The sequence below is a fragment of the Oryzias latipes genome, chromosome 14, assembly GCF_053564925.1.
Source record: "Oryzias latipes strain Hd-rR chromosome 14, Olatipes_Hd-rR_3.1".
Taxonomy (NCBI): Eukaryota; Metazoa; Chordata; class Actinopteri; order Beloniformes; family Adrianichthyidae; genus Oryzias; species Oryzias latipes.
The window spans coordinates 8,912,344-8,930,668 of NC_136250.1; the positions used below are offsets into that span (position 1 = coordinate 8,912,344).

General features: G+C 36.3%; 1 protein-coding gene across 22 annotated transcripts in view; it reads right to left on the reverse strand.

The window, feature by feature from the left end:
• Window positions 1-18,325, reverse strand: part of LOC101159285 (actin-binding LIM protein 3) — a 54,097-nt gene that overhangs the window by 2,136 nt on the left and 33,636 nt on the right. For 6 of the 22 annotated variants that reach the window (XM_078930695.1, XM_078930689.1, XM_078930687.1 and 3 more), the window contains 12 exons: window positions 17,138-17,167; window positions 15,530-15,641; window positions 15,208-15,315; window positions 13,569-13,619; window positions 8,601-8,738; window positions 8,405-8,469; window positions 7,916-8,057; window positions 5,121-5,150; window positions 2,521-2,579; window positions 1,538-1,604; window positions 1,363-1,370; window positions 1,057-1,137 (listed from right to left, as the gene is read on the reverse strand). In XM_078930695.1, coding sequence (XP_078786821.1) covers window positions 1,057-1,137; window positions 1,363-1,370; window positions 1,538-1,604; window positions 2,521-2,579; window positions 5,121-5,150; window positions 7,916-8,057; window positions 8,405-8,469; window positions 8,601-8,738; window positions 13,569-13,619; window positions 15,208-15,315; window positions 15,530-15,641; window positions 17,138-17,167 — 891 coding nt within the window. The remainder of the gene's footprint in view (window positions 1-1,056; window positions 1,138-1,362; window positions 1,371-1,537; window positions 1,605-2,520; window positions 2,580-5,120; window positions 5,151-7,915; window positions 8,058-8,404; window positions 8,470-8,600; window positions 8,739-13,568; window positions 13,620-15,207; window positions 15,316-15,529; window positions 15,642-17,137; window positions 17,168-18,325) is intronic. The other 16 variants (XM_023962543.2, XM_023962540.2, XM_023962539.2 and 13 more) reach the window with 5 other exon arrangements.

The following is an 18,325-nucleotide window of genomic DNA, read 5'->3' on the forward strand; positions in this document are numbered from 1 at the left end:
AACGACAGATCTTGTGTGCTGTCACTCTCACAACCCAATGCATCATGGGAGATGTAGTGCATAAAACGGCCGGAGATCGGTTTTCGGAGCTTCATTGTTTTGTTCACTTGTTCCACGGTCTGATACCGGATTCTGTGGAAAGCTACAGAGCAAAATACGAGCTTTAGCTGGTATTTTTGTTAGAACTGAGCGACTTTACGAGCTAAATCGGGACAAGGAAGTGAAGACTTTAACCACTTCTGATTGGTCAGACTGATGACATGTGATTAAGCCCCTGAAGAATGATTGGTGGAGACAGTCAAAGGGACGGGACTTTTCCCAAATATAGCCGAAGGTGCAGCTGAATCGCGGGACGGTCATTCTTATCAAAATGTCTTTAATAAAATAAAATAAACGCAAAGAAAAAGTATTTTACGATCTTTTATATTCCTAACTCCTCAGTGTTTTACCAGGGCCTGTTTGGATGAACACAGAGCTGAAATCCTGGAGTTTGGAAATGTTTTTAGATCAGTTAATGAGGGCAATTTTCCACGGCACACTTGACCATCTCCCACGGCACACTAGTGTGCCGCGGCACACTGGTTGAAAAACACTGGACTAAGGGTCCGGAAACATAACATTTTATTTGTTTTGTGTTATATAGTCTATGTAAATATGAAAGAATAAATGATCAAATTTCAGAAAAGTGATTTTGTAAGGTTTTCCTGGTTTTATATAGTAATACTTGATTCATACATGTTTAGTTTAGCTTCATGTTTGGACTTCATTGCTTGTGTCCTCTGTAAACAATGTCTAAATCTGTTGGAGCAAAGCTTGTGCAGCATTTCTGGGTCCCATTCCAAAAATATGATGCTCCTTTATTTGCAACATCTATTATGAGATAGATGCTTGACCTGGAACTTTCAGTATTCCTTCTAAACTAAACAAATTATGAATTAAAAACTCATTATCTTACAGAACTGACCTAAAATAATTGAGGCTTAATGCCAATTAGTATTTTAGATTGACTATACATTCATCCAGTAAATTCTGAAGCATACTTTTATAGCCGTTTACCTCTAATCTGGCTCGGTCCACATCAGTAGGGAGGGGCTGCTGTCCTCTCACTGATACAACAAGAGCTTCATATGGGTAGATCTGAAGAGAGCAAAGAGGCAATTATCAATATGTCTTTATAACAAACCAAACGTAATTTGATGAACAATTTTATTTTGAATTATCTTTCCCTAAACGGCTTACAAACTAAAAAAAAAATGCTGATATTTGCCCAAAAACAGAGTAAGCTCCCTTTACAAACTATCAGAGAGGAGAGTGGGTGTTAGTGAGTGAGATGCGTTCACCAACTGACGTGCTTTGGCTTACTTTGTATTCTGAAAGAAAAGAAAGAAAGAGAAAATATCACGAAGAGCTGCTGCACTCCCTTTGCGCCTTTGGTGTACTAAAACTGGCCAAGTTAAAAGGGGCACGTCTAAGAGGGCATACATTAGAAGAGAATACGAAGAATATGGATAAACAGATTAAAACTGAACCAGCTTACCTCTGATCTGCCAATTAACTGCATTACTGCTGTCATACTGGTAATAATCTGCACCCGCACTTCCAGGCTGTCAGAAAACAAACACAGCTCTTTAGGAAAACATGGATGTGAGCAGATGGAAGTAACTATAAATGTCTGCACTAATAGCCGTAAAACTGCCACAGTTTGAAAAGGACAAAACAGCAAATAAATTTTAAAAAAGGCCAACATAGAAATCTCCTAATAGAAAAAGATGCACATTTTCCTTAGACAAAATCTCAAATCCCTAAATGAGATTTTATCAATTTAACAGTTGTTAGAAATGAACAAACTGAGAATTCTCAAACTATGTGACTGCACGTATGACCTAATCAAAGTTAAAAGTCATCGTTTAACTATTGCCATTTACTACTTGGCCTCAGGATGTAAACTGACACAAATGAGTGTCAGGTCTGGCCTTTGCCATAGATTAACATTCACTGAAAGGGCAAAAATGGCCTGTCTGAGTCTGTCTGCATCTCCTGCTTGTATCGAGACCTATCCCACATTGAGACGTCTCTTATTGGTTATTTGAGAGAAAATAAAATCTAAGCTTGTATGTGCCAAATATGCAATAAATTAGAGAGTGCATGTACACTTACTGACATTTTTGAATTTCCTATTTTTGTATGTCAACTCAAAGTGAAACCTTTAAATACATAAAAAAAATCGCATACAGAATCAGACATGCAGTATAATTAAACAAATTAGGATTTTTCTATATGTAGTTCTGACATTTAGACTTCTTGTAAGCATGAAACGTCCTGCTAAATATGTGTATGAATTTATGACTTGCTAATTAAAAATTTCCTTTCATTTGGTCTAAATATAGTATTTAAAAAAAATCAACAACCACATTACTCGTGATACAAGTGTTTTTGGAAAAACAGTGACAATAGTCATACAAAACTTTTGTCCCCAAACAAAACATAAGCTTTCATGCACAAAGAAGCATGCACTCTTACCCTGTTTAGTCCATCTCTGCCATAACCGGGGAGAGAAGAAGATTTGGAGGTATATGAATCTGACAAAATAAGCATAAAAGACCTATCAGGATTGGTGTCTTCTCAGTTTAGTTTTCCAGGTTTAAGTCATTATTGTTACTTGATTAGTTAAAGAAAAATAAAAAGTTTTTATTGTTAAAAAGTAATTGTAAAGTAAAAGTTAGAAGTAGAAATGTAAAAAAAAGTAAAGTAATCCAACCTGTGTGACATGAGTGACCCTAATGTCACTCCATGACTACAATACCCATAATGTTCCAAAAGTCCATCAAGCGGTTAAGCTTCAAAGTTTAACAAAGTCGAACAGAATCCTTTTGACAGATGTTTTAGTGCCGTGTACCACAGAAAATCAACTGGAGGTCAGTAAAAAATGCCAGAATTCATGATTGAGGCACATCAGATTAGAAAATGGATTTTCTATTTTTGAAAAAATTTCAAGAATTTATTATTTGGAAAAATGCAGTGATGTTCACTTAATTAGCTTTGTTTTAATTTTTGTTAGTTTGATTTATTATTTCTGGAAGAGATGCACCTCAAAAGCTAAAATAAATTGTTTTTTTATATTAAACTGCGGACATTGCAGTACCTACTACAACATTTAGATGACCCTATATGACACAGGGAGTCTTTTATTTCAATAGAAAGTCATGTGAACCTCAATAAAAAGTTCCAAGCTATTTCCTATTTGGAAAAAAGGATTTTTCTCTTTACGTTTATGTTATATTTATTAAGAAAAAATGCATTTACATGTATTACAGTAGCTACAATAGCATAAATACAAATCAGTGTCTTATTTTTCTAAAGGATGATGTGAGACATTTGTGGCTCCAACTAGGTTGTGGTCACTGATAAATTGACCTAAACGGCACTTTAAGTGTTGATGTTTGCAGACCCCTGGGTTAGATGGTGGCAGATTATTTGTTATGCTGACACCCTAAAAGAAGCAGATTAAAGACAAATAAGAAGCTGCTGCAACCGAGCCATTTGGGTTCTTCACAAACCTCTTTCTGTAGAAAACATGTATTTAATAAAGGTACATTGTGGTTGTAGGTGATTTGTATACTATTTCTGTAAATGTCACACAGAAATGATTAATGCAAGCTTGCTTTCCTTTAGCATTGTATGTGGTTACTTATTTTCTAATGTACAGCTAACTAAGCTTTCACACAGGGTGGATTTGGAAGGGTGCTCTAGTTGAACGGCATCTGAGCAGCTTCTTAGCCGCTCAGCAGGGCCTCACTGACATGTTTCTGAAAGATTAGAAAAAAGGCTTTTAATCCGTCTTTTTCCAGCGCTCTCTAAGAATGTTTCACTGGGGGAAGTATTCCTGCACATTCGCATTACAGCAATGGGTTTTCTTCTGATATAACGCAACATATTTTTCCACATACTGCTGCTGTCAGCCTTGAATAATGGTTGTGCTGTTGAAGAACTCCTTTCTAGTGTTGAGACTCGACGAGAAATGATCTGACGTTTTAATCTGTTGCATGGTATAACAGTCAAAAATAACAACAGTTGTGTGAAGATTTGGAGTTTTCTGTTTCTTATTGTTCATGTTTTGTTTCAAGTATATCTATTTTCTGTTTTTCTCACCTATATTAAAACTTCATGATTTTCAGTTTATCCTGTCAGATGATATTATGTTTTTTTGTTGTTGTTTCTCATAGGATACAGTTTTTTATGGGTCCACCACCACTTTATATGACAAAGTGAAGATTTTGTTATTTTTCCCTTTGTTATGCTGTATGTTTTTTTATAAATATCTTCTTTAATTCTTATTTGTCCAGCAGGAAGAGCAGCTTCTTGGTAGTAACCAAGGGCAACAGAGCATCATTTTTTGTGCATTCTTGCAGCAGCGGAGGACAGCAGAGCCACACAAAACCCCCACAAGGACTTCTGTTGCTCATCTTTTCAAACTTCTTTCCCTCACTATTTTTTATTTCAAGGCTACGTTCTTAACTCTATTTTTTTTTCTGTCTCCTTGCTCATCTTCGTGTTCATGCAGTGTCTTGTCTTCGGTTTCTATCTCTTCTATTGGCTTTCATGTTCAGCGGAATTGAATTACACAGAGATGTCAAAGAGATGACATGAGACACCACGACGCGGCAGAATACCGGCAGGAGAGTCACTGCAAAGCTCATGCGAGAACAATAATGAGTTTCCTCTTTGCAGCTCCTTCTTTCAACAGGACATCAGTGAGATTCAGTTTGACAGATTTAGCTTTACAATAATGCATCTTTAACAAAGTAGGTTATATGAAAATAAGAAAAATGCCCCACCAGTGAAAAAGATAAATCTGTTTGATATTTTTAATATCAACTGAGTAGATTTAAGTCAGCGATTCCTGTAAAAGTGCTGTACTAAAGCATCAGTGCTATTCATCTTTCCACCTGTAACCCACAAGATGGAGCTGTGTTTGTGTGTCAGTGTGAGCTGATAACAATCTCCCACTTAAGTCTCTGCCGCTGCAGGACTGACAGAATAAAGCAAGTAAAAAAAAGCAAGCAAGTTTCCACCCCCTCGAGACAAACACATAGATCAAAACAGATTGAGGATGTACTTACTGCCGTCTGCACTGTAGATGGATCTGGGAGCTGTGACACAGAGGAGGGCGGGGAAAGGAGATAGATTTAGATTCAAACCTTAGAAGGACACAATCTCATGTACAAAGTTTGATTTTCTTTTATTGTTTTATTTGAAATGTTCTTGATCAAGAGCTCCTCTGTAAAATAGGTTTCCAACATTTTAAAGCATAGGAGGTGGATGAGCCACTCACCACCAATAAGGAGTTAGTATTTGATTTTGGTATTTCTATTTATTATTAAAAAAAATACATGCAACATGATTTTTGTTTTAGAAGAAAAACTATATATTCCTTTGTAATGAGTTTTCACTTTAGGTGTCTACCAATAACAATCAGTGAGAAGATTTCGTAATGGTTTTAAAAGGTTTTTTTTGGTTTATGTTGGAGAATAGATTTTGTTAATTCATCACCTTTTTTCCATTTATGGTTGAAAATGAATTTGTTAAACTGTCTGTTTAGTTACTTTTCTGCCTCCCCCTTTGTGTGTTGTATGAACTAACCTGTAGCTACAAAGCTTCCCCAGTGTGTTAGCAAGAAAGTGGGTTTTTTGGATTACTCTAGTCCCCTTTGTTTTAAAGTCATTTGGTTACTAACTTTTTATTTTTGTTTTTCTGTGAACAGGAGGATCTATGTTCTTTGGGGGAAAAAATAATAAAACAGCTCCCAAACACCTGCTGACTCACAGTGGACCCTCAAAGCATCTCATAGAATGTATTCTATTATTCTTTTATGTATTCTATTCTAAAAGAGATATCTTGGTGTAATCACTGAGGTAGATGATGCAAACCTATTAAGATGTCATAATTGCACCAAAACTTCACCAAAAATATTGCAAATTTGGGGATTTAAGCTTCAACAATTTATTCTGAATTGAATCATCACAGATTGAGTAAGGCTTGATTTCTGATGGTTGGGTAGAATCAAAAAATAAACATTCATGTTTTAAAATGTACTTTGTTTTTTTATTTTGATAACCTGACCAACTAAGGCAAAAGGACAATCTGATTTATCATACATTTATGCTAAAGTGCGGAACGGAACACTTCAATCACCATTTTTTTTGCCTGAAAACCAAGTGCTGATGCAGCTTTTTGCTATATAAACATTGGCTGCCCTCTAAATGTTTTATACTGTGACTTGACTGCATGTGGTGGATATTTTTGCCTATAACTGCATTGGAAAATGAGTCTGCCTTCAGAAGGCCTCACTCATCCACCACAAAAAAGAGGGTTACTTTAATGGAGAGGAAATAATAAATCCAGCTGCTGTGGGACATCTATAAAACATCAGCTGTGTGAGGAGGATACATCCCATACAAACATATCAAGGAAGTCTCATCAACATTAAAACCCTCATTACATAAATTATGAAACATGGCAGAATACATTATGCAGCATCAGCTGGGCTCAAAAATGTGCCATTTATGTTTAAAAAGTGTACCTGTTTATGGGAATGACACACCACTGTTTGTCATTTTAATGCATTCCAGTGTTTCTTGAGGTTTGAACTGTTTGTTTTTTCTTAAAACAAACTTGTTATATTCAATGCAGTGCAATCATGAGACAATACAAAACTTTTCATATAATTGTCAGATTTCTTTTCTCAATAGAAAACACAATAAGAGCACATTTCAGCATTACCTACTGTGGTTAAAACAGTAGTGTTGTTTGTTTTAACCACAAAATATCAAGAATAGCAATAAAACCAAAAGAGATCCACCACGGCTTCTGTTTTATACATCTTCTTTAAGCATTTCTTCCTTAGCATTTTTTGTATTCAGAGACCATTGAAACAGATTGAGTCACAGATGTGTTAAAATAAACAACAACAACAATACTTATTATTATTATTATTATTTTGAAAGAGTAAAAGCAAAAATAACTGTTTTCAAATCAGACACATATTTTTTGGGAATGTGAGAAAATAAAGCTCTTCTGGGACACCATCCACTCTGCTATATGTGAAACACTCAGGTATAAGATACCCCGAACCTGTCTTGTGATGTATCTGGGTTACTTAAAGGGAACTGTACATAAAGCGGACCAAAATCCAGTAAAAGCTCTTCTGGTGGCAGCAAAGAAAGCCATGACTAAGAACTGCCAGAAGGCTGAAGCACCAACACACACGCAATGGATGAATATTGTGAAAGAAATCCAAACAATGGAGAGACTTGCATACAAACTAATAATGAAGGAAGAACAATTCTGAAGGACTGGGCAAAATGGTATATGTACAGAACAAGAAAAGGTTATGACATATAGTGAACTTTGTGTTCAGTAGAAAGGGAAAAATTTCAACCTGACTAACCACGTACCTTCTTGATTTTTTCTTTTCTTTTGTTTTTCGTTCAATATATACTGTTTCAATGCTTCTAACTTTGTTCATGTGTTTAAAAACGATAAAAAGATATTTACAAAAAAAAGCAAAAATAACAAATTAATTACAGCAATTAAAATACATTTCAAAGGATGGATCAAGTGATAGAATCAGGAGTAAGCTTTTGTAAAAATATGTTTTTTTATTTTCACTGTGAAGCTTGAAAGTGAGTTAGGGTGATGGAATTGGAGAGGAGAAGTTCCAAAGCTGGGGGGCAGAGCGACTGAATGCTCTGTCCCCCATGGTGACTAGGACTTAGTAGAAACACGTCACAGAGCAACCATTGGTACTAAAGTCTTTTTGCCCCTAATGTGGCCTGTTTTATTTAATTTTATTTTATAAAGATCTCATACCATCTAGGTTCTATCAACATAAATAAATAAATGAAGAGTGACTTACAACCATTTAGAGAGTTATATTCCAAATTGTTTAGCGCCTCCTTGCTGTTACACCGGGAGCTGCGTGTACTCCCCCAGTGGCCATTCTCGTGACAGGCTGATCGCGCTTTCATCTCCTCCTTCAGGATCATCCTTCCAATTCCCTACATTAGGAGAGGAGAAGAAATCACAAAGCAGAAGCAAAGAGCTGAATTAAAGAGAGGAGAAAGGAGGCCACAACACGGGAGACAGAAGGAGCAAACAGATGACTGAGTGGGAAAGAAAAGCAAGATGAGAACAAAAATGGAACAAAGAGTCATGAGACGGAAATGTGGGGGCTGTTGTAATTGAACAATTAATGTTTGCAGAAAGAGGCAGGAAACAGTGGAGGAGGGATGTTTTGTGGTCATGTCCAGTGAGGCGGGTTGAAAAGAAGCTTTAATTAACAGCCTCATTAAAAATTAACCATAACTTAAATTATAAACAGGAAGGAAATGTCTTTCTGACTTACCTTGTTTATATTTTGATTCCATCCATCTTCCTCTCCTCCAGATGAAAACCTTCTCATCCTGGAGACTAAACTCAGCAGGATTAATGGAAAACAGCAAATAAAAAGTAAAACGAGAGGAAAGGAAGAAAAACTTCCACTTTTAAAAGCAATCAGTTGGCCTTGTGGTATTTTGTTTCATTACCAAAGAAAGATTTACCTTTGGGAGAGCCTATATATGGATAATAGTTGGAGGCTGTGTGGTAAAGGCTGTTGTAGTTGGAGGTGGAAAAGTGGTTGGATTTGACGTGATTCTCATTGGGCTTCAGCTTATTTGCTTTTGGAGAGATGGAAACATCTGAGAGAAGGAAGATTCGAGAAATAGAAACCATAAAGTTTACTCTACAACAGAAGACTTGTTCCATCAGACATTTCCCCAGTTTTATCTGTAATGACAAGATTTGGTATTTTTTTGTCATTGTAATTATGGATAAAAGTTAAAATACTTTCATTTTAAATAACAATCAGCTATTTTCTTCCATTGGATGGTTAGCAAAACAGGAGATGCTTTGTGAACAAACCAAAAGAAATTATTTGTTCTTTCAGAGAAGAAAAACAGTGGGACAAAATGAATTTAAAAAATACTTTGGGTTACAAACAAACTGAAAAGCCAGAGAAAACGTGTGTGTGGTTTGTGATGTGATTGGTCAAGCTACTGTACATTTTAGAGGTTAGAAAAGTACCACATAATGTATGGAATTAAAAAAAAAAAGGTCCTCCAAAATTGACAAACTTTAAAGTAAGCTTAAAAACTTTAAATATGACTTTGTAGTACTTTTCTAACTTTAAAATGTTAGGTTATTGAGTAATGGAAGAGTTTTATTAAATCTATTTTTGTTGAGTGTTTTACAAATAGGTTTTTATGCATGTGTACATGTGCAAATGTAACGGGTTTACAGAAGTATTATATAATTACACAAAATTGTATTTTTTTTATTTAATTTATTTTATATCTGGCAATTGATTAGCATGCCATCAGGGTCCTTTAGACTTGGGTATAAATTGATGCCCCCCCCCCCCCCCCCCCTCTTCCCTTTTTGCCATTCTAATCGGGAAGAGGTGAGCATGATGAAGATCTGTTTCTTTGCATTCAATGTTGGTGCTAATGTGAACTTCATATTTTTAGTTTTGGGCCATTATCTGACTGCAGCACGTGTTGATGCCATATTATGGAGGGAAATTAGACTCAGTCGGATTTGTGCGTGCGTAATTCTTGATTTGTGCGTAAATTAGGATTTGTGTATGCATATTCTTGCTTTGTGCGTGCGTAAATTAGGATTTGTGCATAAATTTGGATTTGTGCGTGATTTGTTACTCACATAATACGTTTTGTGTATAAGATAAAAAAATATAAAATGAAAAAAATACAAAATGCAATTTACGTATGCACAAATTAAGATTACAACAGTTTGACACTATTTACACACACATATCTTTAAAAAACACGCACGAATCCCTTGTTACGCACACACAAAGCCAAAGTTACGCACGGATCTACCGTGAGACTGTTTTCACGTCTCACAAATTCGTCCGTAAGTGCTGCGTTTAAATACCAGTGGAATGCTCGGTCATTAGAATTTTCCTATCAGCCTTCCCTTCTAAACGTATCCAGACATTGACTCAATCAATACATAAAGACAGTAGATGTTAGTGTTGAACATAGAGGCTACTTACTTCGGGGCGCTGACCACCGAGATGGGCCGCCATTCTTCCCGTGACTCTCTCAGTCTGACTGCCTTTGATTTTTCCGGAAGAAAAAAAACAGTGCCCCCTACTGGTCGTTCCTGTTACGCATTTTGTATCAATTCAGTGTCTCGGAGAATAATATACTTTTAATATATATATTAGCGTTTAAAAGTGAACGTCATATTCTCAGATAATAATTTTTATTTTCCTTTAAAGTTTTTTAAAGGCCTGCTACACCCACTGAAGGAAATACGTTTAGAAGGGAAGGCTGATAGGAAGATTCTAATGACCGAGCATTCCACTGGTATTTAAACGCAGCACTTACAGACGAATTTGTGAGACGTGAAAACAGTCTCAGGGTAAATCCGTGCGTAACTTTGGCTTCGTGTGTGCGTAACAAGGGATTCGTGCGTGTTTTTTAAAGATGTGTGTGTGTAAGTAGTTTCAAGCTGTTGTAATCTTAATTTGTGCATACGTAAATTGCATTTTGTATTTTTTTCATTTTATATTTTTTTAACTTATACACAAAAGTATTATGTGAGTAACAAATCACGCACAAATCCAAATTTATGCACAAATCCTAATTTACGCACAAATCAAGAATTACGCACGCACAAATACTACTGAGTCTAATTTCTCTCCATACCATATTTTGTTACATGCAGAAAATAAAGAAAACTGCTCCAAGAAAGTTCCTCCGGTGTCTCGTGGCTTCCTGATGGTGCACAAAATCACACAACGCAGAGCAGAGACCAGAAAACGGTTACACAAACATGTTCAAGTCAGTGTTGCTCTGAATTAAACTCATAGTTTAAAGTTGATCTGTGACAAAGTAGTTGTATCTCCTTGTCACCTGTCTGTCATAGCTAATCACTTTGAGACACATACAAAATGTTTAAGACTGGTTTGATTTTTGTAATGTTTCTCACTTTCTCTTCCTGGTGCACAAGGAACAAAATGGTGGCAAAGTCCTTCACTTCCTGTTTAGTATTTGGGCACAGGAAGTGGAAAAAATTTGGATTTCTTTTTATATGCCTTTTGTTATGATTTGTGGTGTTTGTTTATTTATGTTTGTCTTCATTTGCAGGACTTTAACTGTATGATTTACAAAACATGTCTATCTTTTGTTGTAATTACTTGAAACGTTTGTTTAAAATGGCTTCCTTCCTGGGCGTGGCCAGGCAAGCCCATAAAAGAGAAGGAGCTCAGTGTAAAAAGGGAGAGCATGTGTGAGCGGTGCAGCCAAGGTGTGAGACCAGCAAATAAAAACCTGGACCTGAACTGAAGAGACATCTGCCTCCTATATAAACCAGGCCACTCTAGTCACATCACATTGTGACATGATCGTAGATTATTTTTATGAAGCTAAGAAATAAATCAATCATTAGTGCATTTGTGGATTATTTAAAATCCACACATTTTCTGCACTTGATCGATAAATAATTATTTTTGGCTAGCTTAGTTTTGGAAAGACACAAAATAAAAATAAAATTAGAATAGTCAAGTTCATGTTTTTTAAGACTGGGTTTCTTGAAAAAAATGTTTTTATTTAAAAAGCCCAACATTAAGCCAAATTTCTAAACAAACTGTTGTTCCTTTTTTTTCTACCAAACTCCTTTTTTCCCTATATTGGCTTATTTTCCCATTTTCCAATATTATCAAAGAAACCCAAAACATTTGTGGGTTGCAGATAGGTTTCATGATCACTCACACTTAGGTACTAAAAGAGCTTGTTTAGCTGCTTATTGATCCAAGAATACATAAATAAAAAAAATCTTCAGTAACAAGCTGAAATATAAATTCATCCATCCATGCCAGATCAGATTGCCAGCTGGGGAGAGCGGTTTGTCAGCACTTTCTGGAGCTTAAATCATGTGGAGGTCTTTCAGATGAACTGTAATTTTGTAGGATCTGCCGCCTTTGCACTGATTGATCACCTGCAGTCTGGATTTGGCAGGGCTTCTATCAGTTTTATTTTACCACCCCGAGGCATCAGCTTAATTTGAAATCAGATTTTAACGTGGCAACAAACTTCTAACTTCAATTCAGGGAAGGCAAACAAAAAGTGCTCTTTGTGAGTGGAGGCAAGGCGTCCTTTGGGATGCTTGAAACAGCTTTTCATGGCTCACTTAATCAGTGTCTCGTATACTGAAGCAAAAATGTAAAAGGTTTATTGTTTATTTGATGGAATCATTCCTTTATCCAGAATATCTTTAATCTATAATGATAATACAAAGTAATCTACCAGATTTGATGAAAGGTGCAGCATAAACACACACATATTTGTTAAATAGGACAGCACAGGAGTGTTGCTAAAGTCTTCCCTTTCCTCGATTTGTATTTTAACTCTAAGATCGTTGTACGCAAGAATCTTGCAACGCTGAAAGCTAATAAGATAATAATGTCATTTAATGAGATAAAAGGAGCAATTTGTAATCCGTAAATGTTGCAATTTCGAAAATTTAACCACAGTAGAGGAGCCATCTGTGTAGTTTAGCATGAAAGTGTACAATCAGCTCAAACACAGCCAAAGTTCTGACTATCGACCATCATTTACAGTGAGGTCTGCTACTACTTTGCTGCTTGTTTCAGCTGTTGTACCTCATAACAAAGTAAAATTTCAAAAGCTGAATCTAAACTGTTCTCCTCCACTGTGGTCCATAAAAGTGCTTGAAGCTGAAACACCTTTAAATTACGTTTACACCTCCCTCGACACTGCACGTTTAAGCTGCTACTTCCAATTAAAAGTCTATGTAAATGTGAGTAGACAAGTGTTTCGATGTTTATATTTTAAAACTCTTGCGGTCACGCATAGCTATGTCCGTTTTTACAACAATTTTCAGCTTTTATGTACAAAGCGCATGGCCACTGAGTGCGAGTCACAAATTAAACCAGTTGGAACTTTGACTAACGTAATGACTCAGCTTTGATAGTAGCATATGGATGGCGTCCATTTTAATTCACGGAAGTGCCAACTGTTTGAAAATTGGTCATGGAGCAGAAATTAATAACTATGGTTTGTGCCTGGCTTGAATTATAAGACACCAAATATTTCATATATTGGAACAGAGTTGTGCAAGAAAAGCAAGATTTACAAGATTTGCACCGTTTTGACATTTTGCACCAAGCCTATTCCACCTGTAGGGTGCATGCGCTGCTAAAAGAAGACCTCCCTGTTTGTTAAGTGTGAACACAATAGACTAAACATGCCTTCAAAAAACTGGATTTAGTGCGTTCTTGAATGTGTGTCAAATGCCTGTTGTGTCTGTATCTTTAGACTGTTACCAGCAGAACAACGCATCAAAACATTTGATGTTCCAGATTCCTACCATCATCAGCTGTGAGAGTTTAGCTAAATCTGTCAAGTAAAGCTTTTGTGCAAACAATCCTGCCATGGATGGCCAACCAAGCACATCAAAAATCCAATATTGCCAGAAACTACCTTGTCTTCTATAGATCGGGGGTTTCCTGTAGATGTTGGTTTCTTCTGAAGCTGAGAACAGATAAAAACAGATTTTAACAACACAAAAGAATCATTAAAAATAGTACAAATATATGTTGGAAGTTAATAAATACATAATTACGTGTTAAGTTTAATCAAATAAGTTGAAAGGATTCTCCTGATTTCAAAGGATTACTTCTCATGTATGTAAATTATGAAAGTATTGTTAGTGTACCAGAGGAGCTTGACATGACCAAGAGTTTCACGCTAAAGAAAACCACTCCAAAAAGCAAACAGAAATAAATGTTTTCAGTCACCAAGCAGAGCGTGACAAATACTCGACTGCCAGAGCTTTGACTCCCGCTGGAGCCTCTGCGTGTCCTTTCAATGCCGAGCAGCACTCTGGATAAAAGCATGTGCCAAAGACATTTTGCTTTCTTGTGGAAAGCAAAAAAAAAAAAAGTACTGCAACAGTTTGGCAAGGGAAATAAATACTTTAAAAAATAAACATGCATGACTAGGAGATGTGAAGAACAAGACTGAATGCAGATGAATGATTTGATGGACAGATGTGCACAGCTTGCAGTGAACAGATGAAGCTCTTTATGTCAAGAGAAAAGAAAACACTAGCATTTAAACTAGTAAGACATAGGCTGGATTCACTGTTGAACTAAAACAGAGTTAAAAAAGAGTTTTACATAAAATACATTTTTGCAAATGTTAGACACAGAGCACTTTACTTGCCTTTTGTTGTTTCACATGTGATGTAAAAAAAACATTTTTTTTTAAGTAAAATAGTTGTAAAAATTATGTTTTCTAAATAAACCCAATAGTTTAGCAAAACTGACATTTTGGACTTTTGGGTAAGAAAAATGAAATCCTTTTTTTATTCCTTTGCAGTATACCTTTGTAAAAAAAATATAAATAATAATTTTCCTCTAACAAAACTCTAAGGACAATATAAACTGCTCAGAAAATCGAAATTAGAACTATATTGAAGAAAAAATAAAGCTGCAAGTTATCTACTTTTCATACTTTTTAGACGTGTCCTTGATTGCAAATAATCCAAAGTAAAAAAAAGAATAACACAAGGTATAAAAATAATATTTTAATTTCTGAAAAGTATTGTCTTAACCCTTGTGCTATCTTAGATGACCCCACCCTTACATTGACGTGTTCTCCCTACCATGACAAAGGTGGATAAAGGTGGAAAGATTTCATGTAATCCATGGACACCAGTGAAGATCACAAATCATTGAAGAAAAAAGGTTCAGAGCACTGTCTAGTGGGTCTAGATGACCCAACTCCCAACGTTAAAGTGCCTAGAATAGCACAAGGGTTGCATAACTTGAGAAGAGATAGAGAAGTATGAAACACATACTGGTGCTTGGATCAAAACGTGTGTTGACTTTATTTTAGTTTTTATCATCTATTACAACAATTGGCAGAATATAAGAGTGATTTAGATGTTTACAGTGTCTCCACCTTATGTTTAGCAAATAAACACATTATTAATCTGGTTTATCTTATTTATGCAAAATGCACAGAAGGTAAAGTTGATGGACGGTGGTTTAAACTTAAAGCAGGGTTTTTGGGTTAGTAAGCAGGCCAAGGGTTGAAACTATGGACAACTTCCTACCTGGAACATGGAAATGCCTGAGGGTTTGGAAGGTGGAGGTGGTGGGTGTGGTACACCTGGGCTCTGGCTGACTGCAATAAGGTGAGCTCCTGCCACTCTCGCTGCCTGCGGTCCATGCAGGCAAGCACAATGACAGAAACCAAAACATGAACGTTCCAAATCCCCCAAAAGGAACACAGATTTAATGAAAGACACACAAACAATGAACATGTGGGCTACGTCTGTCTGAGATGACCCATACCATGCTGCAGCCACTCACATACCAAATAAAGTTTGAATATGAAAATGTGTGTTCAAGTTTATTTACAGGTGGAGGTCTTACCTGGGATGTAATAATGCAGTGGGGACCCTCCATGGCGACTGTGTGCAGGTGAGTCTGTGAAAGCAGAGCTGGAGGAACGCCTCGTTCTCAGCTCCACTCCATCCAACAGATCCTGGACAGAAACACAGAGAAACGTTGTGTGTGAGAAAAGCAAATGCCGTTAAACGAAAAAAATTGTTGGTTCTTTTAAGTCTGAAGAACTAAGTGCAGCCAACAAATGACTTAGTGTATTTTTCTGATCCACGAAGGCAAATGTGTACGTTAAGGGCAAAGCTATGATTTTTTTAATTTAAAGAAAAAAATAAAGATAAAGAAAACAAAGTGCACCTAAGAGGGACATTTTTCTGCTTTTTAGATGGTACAGCCCTAAATTATGACAGAGCAGACATTTGGAGTATTTCAAATCACCCAAAAGACTTCTAATCAAATTTTTCTATGAAAATTTCTGAAACAGTTTTTTGTCTATTTTACTGATATAGTATTATTTCTTTAATCATATCAATGACTTTTATAAGTAACATAATCTGCATATATTTTAGATGCTTCATTGCCATGTTGATTTCTAAAAGTTATTTTTTGCAAAATAATTTAAGTAATTCATCTTTGTCATGTGTTTCAAATTGATTCAAAAATATTTCCTAATGTAACATAATTTTGCACGTTTTTAACTTTTGATACTTCATGAAATTTTGCTATGAAAATCTCTGAAACAGTGTTGTGTATTTTACTGATATAGTATTGTATTTTAATCATATGAATGACTTTAAGTAACATAATCTGCATATATTTTATATAACTGATCTGCATTTGCAATGTTGATTTCTGAAATAGTTATTTTTACATAATAATTTAAGTAATTCATCTTTGTCATGTGCTTTTTTGATACTTTACGATTCTTAATTCTGTCTGATAAAAGTTATGAACCGGATATTGATAAATAATGTAATAAAATTGTTATAGTATAACGGAGTGGGATTATATAAGTTCGCTTCCTTCCACTCCCTTTCAAGCAATATTTATTAATATGCCTAATTATAAGAAGTTTGATTAGTTACTGTATGAATGTATAACTGATGATTGTATTGCTTTTGTGCATCATTTCTATTTGATTGCTTGAAATAAACCATTTCAAATTCAAATTCAAATATTAAATGCATTTGCTTGTTTTTTTCTCAATTTTTAAGACTTATGAGACATCTGCTAAATTTCAAATTCAGACTTGGCATCTTTCTACTAACAATGAATATAAAAAACTCCAGTAAAAGATTTTATTGAGTGATGGAACTGACGTAAAAAAAGCTTTTTTGAAGCTTTGTTAGGAAAACTAAACCACTGTTTAGAGAATGCCTGTTTTCAACCAAGATTCTGTTACAGAATTTATTTTAATCTGAGGCAGTCAATGTGTAACTTTGGATTTACCACAGCAATGCAATGAGTTTTCCCCTAGAGTTTTACCAAGGACCTGCAGGGGATTTCAGATTTCAGAGGCAGCCTGCAAGTGTGAATTCCTCTTAGAAGAGCTAAAGGGCTCACGGTTTTGGATCCTTGACCAACTCAATATATTTACTCTTTTCAATTAAAGAGAGGAAACACTGGTGGAATACTCACATTAGAGTATGGTGATAAGGATCCTAAGGACTGGATGAAGAAAACAGAATTTAGATTATGGTTCTAATCATTTCCTATTATCTTAGATTACCTTAATTTCCGGATTATAAACTGCTACTTTTGTCACACGCTTTCAACCCTGCGGCTTATTCAATGATGCGGCTAATTTATGCATTTTTTCCAACGGCCGCTATGGGCGCTCCAGCAGACAGGGTAGGAGTGAGACAGGGGGAATACAGTATATGTGTCAGGAAGACGCAAGTTTAAAGTAAATTCCCACTTTGTGAATGAATAGCACGAACAGACCCTCATCATGGAAAATGCAAGTAGAAATGCATATGACGCAGCTTTCAAGTTAAAAACAATCGTTAGAAGCAGTGTGAAAAAATCCACCATCACCAACGGGTTTGGAAAAGCCGGTCTGCTGCGTGACGGAGAGGACAGCGCAAGCTCAGGAGAAAATTTGTTTCAGGATGGGAGTGACACTGAGAGCGACAACAAAGGAGACACTGAGAGAGTGTGTGGTGAAGAATATCTGATGCTATTCCAATCCGACACTGAGGAGGAAGACTTCCATGGTTTCAGTGCAAAGGAGGCGCGTGCCGCGCAGAAGTTACTGCTGCTCTCAGTGACTTTTACTGGAATGTTTTTTTTAAACCAGCCCTGTTAGTGCTGTTCCTACCATATTGCCACTGTGTTACTGCCGCGTCACATGCATTGTTTGCAATAGAGCTGTGACGGTGTGGGATTTTTGATCACTGCGGCTGTGGTGCAGCGGTAGGGCAGTCGACCCATGATCATAAGATTGTAGGTTCGATTCCCGCCTTGCACGCCCATGAGTCGAAGTGTCCTTGGGCAAGACACTGAACCCCACCTTGCCTCTGGTGGTAGGCAGGCGCCTGTGTTTGGCAGCGGAGCCGCCATCAGTGTGTGAATGTGTGTGTGACTGGGTGAATGGGTCTGTGACTGTAAAGCGCTTTGTCCTTGTAGGAAGAAAGGCGCTATACAAGTATACGCCATTTACCATGCCATTTGATGAAGCGGCAGGAGTTGCGGCGTCGTGGTTAAACCCCCCCCCCCCCCCCCTCCGGCGGCGGCGCTAATAATGTACAAGTAATAATTATAACGCACTATTCTTTATTTACAAATAATAGTAACAACTAACTACTAACTATCTAACTATGGAAC